Below are 13456 nucleotides of genomic sequence, written 5' to 3'. Positions count from 1 at the left end.
ATCATCAGAAGAATATATGGAGTATTTTGATCGAACGAACCCGACTGGAGAATTTGAAATAATAGAAAAAACACCGTCTGCTTCACTGAAGCCCAGAGGATGAGATGGTGTGGCCACAATCAAAGAATGGAGATACCAAAATACACCTCAGTAGAAAAATAGGCGAACCCCGTATCAAATGGGCAGATAAAGACTGATCAAGGTTTACAAACGATGAATGTGAGAGGATTGTGAAGAACAGACCAGCTTGGAGATGGACAAGGCTCATACAGATCTATAGTACCAATTGGTTAGGTATACACCTCAGATCTGTGACTTTTCTTATACAAAGCCTTCGCTATATCTAAAAAATCGGTCCGTGATTATTGTTTACTCAAATTTTGTTGTATATCTATAATTTTTGTAGTTATCCGAGGATATATTGAAAAATTCTTAACCTACTATAGAACCAAACGAAATTTCAATGTCAAAATATTTTATTACTCAACATATTCCCCTATTAATTGGATACATTTCTTACAGCGAACCTGCAACGTCTCTAGACCTTTCAAAAAAAATGTTTCTTCTTGCTCTGCAAACCAGACCTTCACAGCTTTTATTACCTCCTCGTTGGAAGAAAATTTACGACCTTTTGAACTTTTTTTCAGTTGAGGAAAGAGAAGATAGTCGGACGGAGCCAAATCGGGTGAATAAGGGGGATGTTCTAGTAATTCAAACCCTCAATCACGAATTTTTTGCACGGCAACTTGAGATTTGTGTGCAGGGGCGTTGTCCTGCAAAAACAAAACACCTTTGGATAGCTTTCCGCTTCTTTTCTCTTTAATTTTCTCCCGTAGACTATCAAATAGTAATCTCCAGTTATTATTCTTCCCTTATCCAAAAAATCAATCATGATTACTCCATGGCAATCCCAAAAAACTGAAGCAAGAACTTTTCCAGCAGATTTTTGGACACGAAACTTCTTAGGTCTTGAAGAACCAGAGTGTCGACATTCCATCGATTGTTGCTTTATTCCTGGATCGTAGAAATGTACCCAAGTCTCATCCATATTAACAATTCGGTTTCAAATCGAGCACAGATCGAACTCGATGCTTCTACCCTTGCACGCTTTGGTCAACACTGGCCTTCCCAATCGGTCATCATCTTCAATGGAAAATTTACCTCTTTTGAAGCTTGCAGTCCAATTTTTCACGGTCGCATTCGAAGGACATTGATCACCAAGGGAATTAAGCATATCTTCGTAAATCTGCTTACCTCTTAACCCTTTTAAATACAGGGTGATGACTCGATACTCCAATTTTTCGATTTTCGGTGATGACTCGATACTCCAATTTTTCGATTTTCACAATTTTGGTGGACATCTTTTTTATTTTAATTTATTGCGTAAGTCTGGTTTACTTTTTTGACGTCAAACTTTACACTTACACTTCTATTAAGTTACTGTTCGTTGCTATTGTAACGCAATATTTTGTTTATGCTTGGAACTGGTCTAGGCTAACTAGATATTAATACAACCTCGTATATCTATAATTTTTGTACGTATAATAATATAAGAAATCATTATTTATAAACGTCTCCTCGTATACTTTATATAGATGTTATGATAAATAATAATTGCGATCTGTTAGTAAGGTGTTTCCTGTAACATAAAAAGGAAGTATATTCTGAATCCCACATCCTGTTGTAAGTAACCTCTATGCCTACCAGTGTCATTTCACTGTCCAATTCCACCTGCCTTTCAGAGAGTCTTTGGCTCAGGTATCGCGTTGACTGAAATTACGTCACACTGGTATTGATTCCATGTTACGGCCAGATCCTGGATCGAGAAGCTACGTCCTACGAATCTATCCGCATCTTTTTCTAATACAAGAAAGTTTATGTTGAAACGAGAGAAATAGAGCTAAACGGGGATAATATTTCGGCCAGGGGCTGCTATTATTTCGCAAATTCTGGCCACCATGCGCAGTAGCCAAGCCCCAGTCTAGCTTGCCGACCACTCCTTTCCTCGGTGCCGAATGGAACACAACGATTGTTACGGCGTTCTGTGTCGGGAAATGACGAAAAACAAGGGACACGTGTAGAAACCCCAAAATGGGGGACAGCCGGATGGTTTGGCCAACCGCGCTGTTGACCCTTTTTACCTTCGGAGGGGCCTTTGCCGGGTGAGTTTTCCCATTTGTATATTTTTATATATATATTTCTTTTTTTATTACCGTGCATGTGCTCGCATGGGTGTGTTTGGGCTTGCAGCTGCGGGTGCCATCCCGGCAGAAGGGATGTCAATACCTAAGTAATTCATTTGTGGCACGCATCATCTCAAAAATAATAATATTTTCATCAGATTCTCACGGGAAAAGAAGTTTTTCTAGCTAAAGTTATTCATAATTTATTCAAATAATTATCATTTATTCCCTTTTTTAAATATGTTTCAAATGAATTATTTTCCAACAATTCAATCTAGTTGATACACCGTACTTTACAATAAAATCATTTTGTTTTGTATTATTCATTCTATTTTGTGATTTTAACGAGGAGGATGATTGTTTATAGGTTCTAAAAAATATTCAGAAACATAATATTCATATTTGGATATTTCTTTGTTCTATACATTGAATTTTTCCAAATTTATGATAAAAACAAATTATAGAGTTATTCAATACACTCAATTCAATCTTATAATTGAATTTTCAGCGGATTTCCAAAAAATTTTCCAATATCCTCTATATTGAGGCGTATTTCACAGAATTTCTTTTGTGATTTGTAGGAACCTGGAGCACCCTAGAAAGTGACATCTGTTTATCCCTTTTTTTCTGATTTCTATTTTTATAAACATTCGAAATTTATTGTTTGACACTGTACCTTTTCAAGATTTATCAGATTTCGTGAATGTTATCATCAAATAAGTATGAAGGGGAGTTTTCATATTTCAGTTCTATATTCAAAGTTTCCAATCTAAACTTGTTGAAGACTATTATATTTTATTCAAAGATTTTTCAGAATTTGTTAGAATTTTCGAGGTGAATTTTTGTGATTTGTACGAAACCTGGTGTTTCCATTATTATATCCAAAATAGTGCAAAACAATTCGATGCTTGGAATTTTGTCAGATCTCATATGAATTATAACTAGATAGTTATCAAGGGGTGTCTCTTGCAGTCTGTTGAAATCTACATTTCTGTCTCTATACACCATGTTTTTACTTATGAGATGTGGTATTTCTTCTAATTATGGTTCAAAACTGATATAGCTCAACTCAATTTGAAGATTTGTCTGAATCTTTTGAAATTATTGCCGGAAAGAGTCGTAACTATCATTTTTCGAGGTGAGATCACTCGAATTTCTTTTGTAATATTTTCTTACAGCCTTTTTTGTATCTAGTTTGCGTTTTTTTAGGTGTTCTTAATCAATTTTTTCAAATATACAACCGAAATAGAACAAAACTAATTCTCATTTTTATTTTCAAGTGAAATCCTTGTTTGAGGCTGCAACTTTTGAAGTTTTGTTAGATTTCTTAGAAATTATCACTATACTCTTCAAAATTCCAAACAAAACTTGTTAAATACTAATAGAACTTATCTCAGCTTAAAGATTTGTCAGAAACTGTTAGAATTATCACTAGGTAGAGACATAACTTACGTTTTTCGGAGTTCCTTCTCCGAGTTTACACTTTTTTATGTAAAATGTGATTTTCTTGATTCGTATGTTCAATAATATATTCAAAGTAGAACAAAAACAATTTTCATAAATATTTTCACGTGAATTCCTTGTTTGAGGCTGCAACTTTTGAAGTTTTGTTAGATTTCTTAGAAATTATCACAATACAGCTATCGAGGGTAGTTTTTATACCTAGGTGCCTCTTTAAAATCGAAATTTTCCCTTCATTATTTCATCTTTTTTCTCTACTATAATTATATATCCAAAAACTCTTCAAAATTCCAAACAAAACTTGTTAAATACTAATAGAACTTATCTCAGCTTAAAGATTTGTCAGAAACTGTTTTATATTATTATATATACATATTATTATATCCTGCTAAAACAATATTAATTCAACAGTTACTTCGATTTTTGAGACTGTACCTCTTGAAGCTTCAACTTCTTGATGTTAAGAAGTGGAATTTTCTTATTTCAATTATGTATCCAGAACTTTTTTAGATCTTCAATCTAATCTAGTTCAAAACTTATACAACCGAACACAATTTCCTTTTCGCAATTTTGAGTTTTTAAAGGTAAATTAGTAAGAATTATCACCAGGTAGGGTCATAACTAACATTTTTCGAGGTAAGTTTACTGGAAATTTTTCTGGAATCTGTTCAGAACCTCCTACTTTTTCTAATTCTTTCTCTTCAATTGGACAGTTGTGAACAACTTGTTAGTTTGTGGTTAACTGGCGATGAACCGTTGAATTTGATGTAACTGAATTTTGTAGCTTGCCCAGTGATTTGCCCAGCGGTCTCTTATGGATCAAGTCACTGTGGAGATTGTCAAAGCTTGATCTGCAAGCTCATTCCCATGTATACCATTGTGAGTCATAATCTGATGGAATGATATTGAAAACAATATTTTTTCAAAACTTATCATTGAAAACTGCGTGATTAAATTCTAATTGAAGTTTTGTTACCAGAAAGAGGGCATGATTATCGCTTTTCAATGAATTGAAGATAATTTCGATCTATGAAATCAACAAACTCAGAAAGTTTACCTGTGTATTCGTAAAAAGTGGTTGGATATTTCCTATTTTTAACTTAATCTAACAGAGTTTGAAATTTAAAACTAAGGAATCTTCATCAGCGTTCATTAAGTTCTGTAGAATAGAGCTTGATCCTTGTAAGTCTTCTTTTCAACTTAGTATTATCAAGGATCTGGATAACCTCGACATTCACATAATGATGGAGTCTTTCATTATGACCTTTAGATAATTTCTTAATGATCAGATCAACCGGGTCCGTTTCCAGGACCCTATTGCGATTGTACCATGAGGCATCTACTTGGTTCCTCAGTGCTTGGTTTTGGAATTTTTGCTGCTTGTTTTGGAGCATCCTCATAGTTGTATACCATAAATCCATACAAGTTTAAAAATCTCCTTATAAAGCATAAACTTTTTTGTAGAGACAAAGTGGAGCTCCTTCTAATTAGCCAATACATTTTTCTTTTTTTCCAACATCGAAGTTTCGCATCTACGGTAATAGGTAATAGTAATTTGCCGAATTTGAGTATCCTTCTGCTTAATTTTCCATCTCTTCGTCCAGTTATAGATGTAGCTTGTTGGTTGCTTCTTCATTGCTCTTTCTCATTGCCAGAATGGCGATAGTAGTTGTCTTTCTTCGATAAGCTGTTTTAATTTTTTATGTAGGAGTTTCTCAAATAGTTTCACCATAATAGGCAGTAGTGAGATCTTCATGTTGTGGTCTTCCTGACTTGGATATCATTATAACATTATAACAGCTGTTCAATATATTCATAGATGATACATTTTGAAAAATACACTTAAACAACTTTTACAACTGCTTGATCAATGAAAAAGGAGTTTGAGAAAAACGAAACTGAATTTTCATAAAGCAATTTATTGACCAATGTCGGTTGTGAACCATGGATTCTCACTGATAGATGAAAAAGTGCATTGTAGGCTGCATGTCTGCTGATTAGATAACTCATTGAGCGAAGACAGTTAATTTGATGAAGACATTTATAAAAAAATAGATAAATATCCAAATGAGGAAGGCCTAAATGATATTGGAGCCTTTTAAAGACTTAATTCTACTTGAAGTCGTGATTATCAACAAGTGGAGGCTTAACTACCACTTTACGAGGTGAATTTACCAGTATATTTTCCAAATATACATTTTTTCATTTATTTACCTTTTTTGATGAATCATTTTTCGGATCTCAACTTTTATCATTAACAGAAGACAAAATTTGGTTCGAAACTTGATTTTCATGAGAGATATAACAAGAAAGAACAATAATAAACGCTTTCCAATGAAAATTTGGTATAATTTCTGCTGTTATCTCAACAAAACCTGTGTCCCATTTAATTTTACAAGAATTTCCTCTAGTTTAAATTGATGTTTGTGAAGAGTGATAGTTTTTAGCTCAACATTTTTTATTTTTATTATTCCTGCTTCCGTCTTTATACTTTGTAATTTGTATATAATCTTCTTCGATGTTACAAGTCGTATTTTTCTTATTAATACTTCCATATTAATATTTAAGTAATCAAAATACATTACATTAGATTATATTATATTGAATATAAAAAATCTATAACTCAAACTTTTTTATAGTATCCCGTATATTTCCCCTATCCTAATATATTTCGAGATCATTTCTACAAGGTTGAACAGTCAGAGAAAAACTTGTCCCATATTAGTAAGATGCAATTCCTCGGAATAACAGAGATGAGGGTAGAGAACAAAGTTTAACTTGCTAGTTCAAAGGCTCAAACTCTTTCACGCGCCCTTAAGGGATAGTTAAAAATGATAAAAGCTTTTATTGTCATTATAAGCTAGCAATGGGTTGAATAAAAGACTAAAAAATACCTAACATCAGAGTATAACCGATAAAATTTTTGTTTTAATCGATTTTGAATCGTTTGTTTCTTATTTATTTTGAAGAATGAAATGTTTGCTTTTATATTTCATTAATTATTGACTATATAGTGTATATATGTGATCGAATGTGATCTTTTCCACATACTATAATGCTTGCCAACACAAAGGTTTTATGTGAGGTCCTAAACAATCAATTTTGTCATTTGTATGTTAATATAAACATCCATTATTCACTTACTTGTGTAAGTATCTGAAACGGAGTGTAAAAAATGACTTTTTATCTTTATGTGAAGAAAATATGAGAATTTTTTCCCAGATAATGCGATCTACGATAGAGTTGAATATGGAATAATGGATTATACTCAAAGGAGTTTTATATGATCTGGTAATCAATTTAGAATTTACTTATACTGCTTCATTTATGCTTCATTATAGTCTAACCCCTTCTCCAAGATACGGTTTGATTTGAATTCATCGCCGTATGCAGATTTTATGGTACTTCTTTGAACTATGAAATTTTTTCGATGATTCCAACGAATGTTGGTTCATTTTTTAAAAGAAAAATGATCTTTGTAATGAAAAACATACTTATTTTGCTTCATTTCTGCTTCAATAAGTCTAACTTCTAATCTAAGGTATGGTTTGATTTTAATTAATCGCTGTTTGCAGATTTTCTGGTACTTCTTTGAAATATGAAGTTTTATCGATGATTCCAAAGAATGTTGGTTCATTTTTTAAAAGAAAAATGATCTTTGTAATGAAAAAAATACTTATTCTGCTTCATTTCTGCTTTAATACAGTCTAACCTCTAGTCTAAGATATGGTTTGATTTTAGTTCACCGCTGTATGCAGATTTTTTGGTACTTCTTTAAACTATAATGTTATATTGATGTTAACAAGAAATAATAGTTCATTTTTCTTTTAAAAAATGATCTCTGTAATCGAAAACATACTTATTCTGCTTCATTATAGTCTAACCTCTACTCTAATAGAGGTTTGATTTTAATTAATCGCTGTTTACAGATTTTCTGGTACTTCTTTGAACTATGAAGTTTTATCGATGATTCCAAAGAATGTTAGTTCACGTTTCAAAAGAAAAATGATCTCTGTAATTAAAAAAATACTTATTCTGCTTCATTTATGCTTCATTATAGTCTAACCTCTACTCTAAGATACGGTTTGATTTTAATTAATCGCTGTATGCAGATTTTTTGGTACTTCTTGGAACTATGAAGTTTTATCGATGTTTCCAAAGAATTTTGGTCCATTTTTCAAAAGAAAAATGATCTTTGTAATGAAAAAAATACTTACTCTGCTTCATTTCTGCTTTAATACAGTCTAACCTCTAGTCTAAGATATGGTTTGATTTTAGTTCATCGCTGTATGCAGATTTTTTGGTACTTCTTTAAACTATAATGTTATATTGATGTTAACAAGAAATAATAGTTCATTTTTCTTTTAAAAAATGATCTCTGTAATCGAAAACATACTTATTCTGCTTCATTATAGTCTAACCTCTACTCTAATAGAGGTTTGATTTTAATTAATCGCTGTTTACAGATTTTCTGGTACTTCTTTGAACTATGAAGTTTTATCGATGATTCCAAAGAATGTTAGTTCACGTTTCAAAAAAAAAATGATCTCTGTATTTAAAAAAATACTTATTCTGCTTCATTTATGCTTCATTATAGTCTAACCTCTACTCTAAGATACGGTTTGATTTTAATTAATCGCTGTATGCAGATTTTTTGGTACTTCTTGGAACTATGAAGTTTTATCGATGTTTCCAAAGAATTTTGGTCCATTTTTCAAAAGAAAAATGATCTTTGTAATGAAAAACATACTTACTCTGCTTTATTTCTGCTTTAATACAGTCTAACCTCTAGTCTAAGATATGGTTTGATTTTAGTTCATCGCTGTATGCAGATTTTTTGGTACTTCTTTAAACTATAATGTTATATTGATGTTAACAAGAAATAATAGTTCATTTTTCTTTTAAAAAATGATCTCTGTAATCGAAAACATACTTATTCTGCTTCATTATAGTCTAACCTCTACTCTAATAGAGGTTTGATTTTAATTAATCGCTGTTTACAGATTTTCTGGTACTTCTTTGAACTATGAAGTTTTATCGATGATTCCAAAGAATGTTAGTTCACGTTTCAAAAAAAAAATGATCTCTGTATTTAAAAAAATACTTATTCTGCTTCATTTATGCTTCATTATAGTCTAACCTCTACTCTAAGATACGGTTTGATTTTAATTAATCGCTGTATGCAGATTTTTTGGTACTTCTTGGAACTATGAAGTTTTATCGATGTTTCCAAAGAATTTTGGTCCATTTTTCAAAAGAAAAATGATCTTTGTAATGAAAAACATACTTACTCTGCTTTATTTCTGCTTTAATACAGTCTAACCTCTAGTCTAAGATATGGTTTGATTTTAGTTCATCGCTGTATGCAGATTTTTTGGTACTTCTTTAAACTATAATGTTATATTGATGTTAACAAGAAATAATAGTTCATTTTTCTTTTAAAAAATGATCTCTGTAATCGAAAACATACTTATTCTGCTTCATTATAGTCTAACCTCTACTCTAATAGAGGTTTGATTTTAATTAATCGCTGTTTACAGATTTTCTGGTACTTCTTTGAACTATGAAGTTTTATCGATGATTCCAAAGAATGTTAGTTCACGTTTCAAAAGAAAAATGATCTCTGTAATGAAAAAAATACTTATTCTGCTTCATTTATGCTTCATTATAGTCTAACCTCTAGTCTAAGATATGGTTTGATTTTAGTTCATCGCTGTATGCAGATTTTTTGGTAGTTCTTTAAACTATAATGTTATATTGATGTTAACAAGAAATAATAGTTCATTTTTCTTTTAAAAAATGATCTCTGTAATCGAAAACATACTTATTCTGCTTCATTATAGTCTAACCTCTACTCTAATAGAGGTTTGATTTTAATTAATCGCTGTTTACAGATTTTCTGGTACTTCTTTGAACTATGAAGTTTTATCGATGATTCCAAAGAATGTTAGTTCACGTTTCAAAAGAAAATTGATCTCTGTAATGAAAAAAATATTTATTCTGCTTCATTTATGCTTCATTATAGTCTAACCTCTACTCTAAGATACGGTTTGATTTTAATTAATCGCTGTATGCAGATTTTTTGGTACTTCTTGGAACTATGAAGTTTTATCGATGTTTCCAAAGAATTTTGGTCCATTTTTCAAAAGAAAAATGATCTTTGTAATGAAAAAAATACTTACTCTGCTTTATTTCTGCTTTAATACAGTCTAACCTCTAGTCTAAGATATGGTTTGATTTTAGTTCATCGCTGTATGCAGATTTTTTGGTACTTCTTTAAACTATAATGTTATATTGATGTTAACAAGAAATAATAGTTCATTTTTCTTTTAAAAAATGATCTCTGTAATCGAAAACATACTTATTCTGCTTCATTATAGTCTAACCTCTACTCTAATAGAGGTTTGATTTTAATTAATCGCTGTTTACAGATTTTCTGGTACTTCTTTGAACTATGAAGTTTTATCGATGATTCCAAAGAATGTTAGTTCACGTTTCAAAAAAAAAATGATCTCTGTATTTAAAAAAATACTTATTTTGCTTCATTTATGCTTCATTATAGTCTAACCTCTACTCTAAGATACGGTTTGATTTTAATTAATCGCTGTATGCAGATTTTTTGGTACTTCTTGGAACTATGAAGTTTTATTGATGTTTCCAAAGAATTTTGGTCCATTTTTCAAAAGAAAAATGATCTTTGTAATCGAAAACATACTTATACTGCTTCATTTCTGCCTCAATACAGTATAACCTCTAATCCAAGATACGGTTTGATTTTAATTAATCGCTGTATGCAGATTTTTTGGTACTTCTTGGAACTATGAAGTTTTATCGATGTTTCCAAAGAATTTTGGTCCATTTTTCAAAAGAAAAATGAACTTGTAATGAAAAAAATACTTACTCTGCTTTATTTCTGCTTTAATACAGTCTAACCTCTAATCCAAGATACGGTTTGATTTTAATTCATCGCTGTATGCAGATTTTTTGGTACTTCTTTGAATTATGAATTTTTATCGATGTTTCCAAAGAATGTTAGTTCATTTTTCAAGAGAAAAATGATCTCTGTTATCGAAAACATACTTATTCTGCTTCATTATAGTCTACCCTCTACTCTAAGATACGGTTTGATTTTAATTCATTACCGTATGCAGATTTTTTGGTACATCTTTGAACTATGAAGCTTTATCGATGGTTTCAAAGAATGTTGGTTCATTTTTCAAAAGAAAAATGATCTTTGTAATGAAAAAAATACTTATTCTGCTTCATTTCTGCTTCAATATAGTCTTATCTCTAGTCTAAGATCCGGTTTGATTTTAATTCATCGCTGTATGCAGATTTTTTGGTACTTCTTTGAACTATGAAGTTTTATCGATGTTTCCAAAGAATTTTGGTTCATTTTTCAAAAGAAAAATGATCTTTGTAATAAAAAAAATACTTATTCTGCTTCATTTCTGCTTCAATATAGTCTAACCTCTACTCCAAGATACGGTTTGATTTTAATTCATCGCCGTATGCAGATTACTTCTTTGAACTAAGTTTTATCGATGCTAGTCCTTCTTCCAAAAGAAAAAATGATCTCTGTAGTAAGAACTTACTCAATCTGCTTCTTTATTATAGTCTTATCTTTGTTCTGATATGGTCTTCTGATTTTAATTCATCTAAAATGCTCTAAACCAAAAAATTTAATTGACGTTTCCAAATAATATATTTTTTTCTTGAAAAAAATATAATTATAAAGTACCTATTCTACTTTATATAATCTGATCTTTGCTTCATTATAGTCTGACTTCAACTGCAGTCTCAGAAACCGTGCTTTCGGCGTATTTTCACGCAATATCTGTTGTATTGTAAGTTTCCATCAAGTTTATCGGGTGAATATTCCACGCTGAAATCCACTCTGTTCATAAAAGAAAAAGTAGATACTTCCAAGTGGTATTTTCTAATTTTGTGCTCAAAACTTTATGAATACAATACACGTTTTATATGGCATTAATCATCACTGCCCAAATATGGTGAATTGACTTAAAACCCATTGTCAAAGGCAATCCACTCTATTTTGGTAATATTCCTATTAAACAGAGTCAAAATAAGTTTTTTACAAAATAACAAACGCGTGGTTTCAATAATTTTCTGTCAAAAATGGATCTCACCTTTAAATTTTGTTGTTAGTGAATAAGGCGATGCGATAATGTCAGATCTCGCTGAAATAATTGAAATTGAATACATCAACTATCTTGTAGACCGCTTAGGATTAAGTATCTGTTTATATTTCTCATACGAATTGGTTTACTTCCAATGCAAAACTGAGACAATCATCCTTTTTTCGCGTTTTCCTCAACTGATGATTATCGTTACTCAAAACACATTAGAATATTACGCTAGACCGAACACAAAGTAGAGGCATTTACATAAAAAGTCTTTGCCAATTCTTTGTTTTGAGATCAGAATGGATCTGGTATTTCTGACGGTGGCGCCGGAACGATGTTAAGCTTTGACGTTTCTGGACCGGGATTCATTTATCAAGGATATCGCAAGTCGAGAATAAGAATCTACTTTAAAAGTAGCCAGTATCTGACTCAAAAATACACCACCTAATATTTCTTACATAATTAAGTGAATTGAGTGAATATTTTGAATTATTCAATACCCAATTAATAACAATGACAAAATTTTGAAAATGTTACGAGTTGTTTTCAAAAAATACAGCGAATAAAATCATATAATGTGTTCAATACCGTATGAATAGCAGCGTTTGTAGGAAAATATGGATTTTCAACACATATTGGTATTAGGTTTTGTGAAATAAAATAAATAATCTGACTCTAATCAAATGTATTTGAAAGTGTATAAAAAATACGCAATCTAGACATTCAAATAGTATATCAACTATTCGAGAACTTAGTACCGAGTTTTGAATCTAGCCCAGGGTTGTATTTAAACAAAAAATTTGTAAAAAGGACTACAAATTATTGCCAAACTATTTGATGATAAACAATAACAATTTCTATGGGGTTAAAGATCCTCTTCATACAGATCCAGATTTCAATGCTAAATATCTTGATACATTTATTGTTTTCAAAATGCAAACACTTAAAAAAGAAGCAATATATCAGTGAAGAGTGAAAATTGAGGAATATTATCTGTGATTTAGAGTGCAATCGTGCAGAGATCTTCTAGTTAAAACTATTCCAAATAAAATTATTGAAAAAGTTAAAGGAAGACATTAAGGCGAAGGCTCAAACGAATTAGATTTTTCAAGCTTGTAATACAAAGTTGTTGATGTGATTGTGAAAATTCAATGTATGTTAAACTGAGTGCTGTGTTGGAAGTATCCGTTTTTCATCTTTGTGGAACGACATTAAAAAAAATCCGCAAGAACAAAATATTCAATAGAAACTAACCTGAAATCGATCTCAGTAAAAAATTCAAACTTCTAACTGATAGTAGCAGAATTTGACATATTATAAAATAAACATATTCATATGAACAGACGATTTGAGATCGTATCATAAGTCGCTTTGGATTCGCAAATCTTCAACTGTTGAATTAAAGATTTAAAGATTTTCTTAAATAGCGCTGATTGAAGTAAAGTTTCTGTTGATTGTATTGATTGTTTCTCCTGAATGAAGGATATTCCACGCGATATGTTGCTGGTTAGGAAGGCATCGTACCATCGTCAGTCGTATAATGAGGCGACATAATGAAACGGGTTCGTACCAGCGAAGACTTTGTACTAATCAAATTGATGATCGTCATTTGAGACAACGTGCTCTCAGTCACCAGTAATCTGCTGAAAAATGAATTATCAGATG

General features: G+C 31.2%; 1 protein-coding gene across 5 annotated transcripts in view; it reads left to right on the top strand.

The window, feature by feature from the left end:
• The first annotated feature begins 1995 nt into the window (after positions 1-1995).
• The window catches only part of LOC130442606 (gamma-aminobutyric acid receptor subunit beta), a 103009-nt gene continuing 91548 nt past the window's right edge, over positions 1996-13456 (top strand). For 3 of the 5 annotated variants that reach the window (XM_056776879.1, XM_056776877.1, XM_056776881.1), the window contains exon 1: positions 2017-2162. In XM_056776879.1, the coding sequence (XP_056632857.1) occupies positions 2092-2162 (71 nt within the window). In that variant the 5' untranslated portion in view covers positions 2017-2091. Of the gene's footprint in view, positions 2163-13456 lie in introns of all 5 variants that reach the window. The other 2 variants (XM_056776880.1, XM_056776878.1) reach the window with 1 other exon arrangement.

Source organism: Diorhabda sublineata, chromosome 4 (genome assembly GCF_026230105.1).
Source record: "Diorhabda sublineata isolate icDioSubl1.1 chromosome 4, icDioSubl1.1, whole genome shotgun sequence".
Classification (NCBI taxonomy): domain Eukaryota; kingdom Metazoa; phylum Arthropoda; class Insecta; order Coleoptera; family Chrysomelidae; genus Diorhabda; species Diorhabda sublineata.
This window is presented reverse-complemented; position numbering and strand designations above follow the sequence as displayed.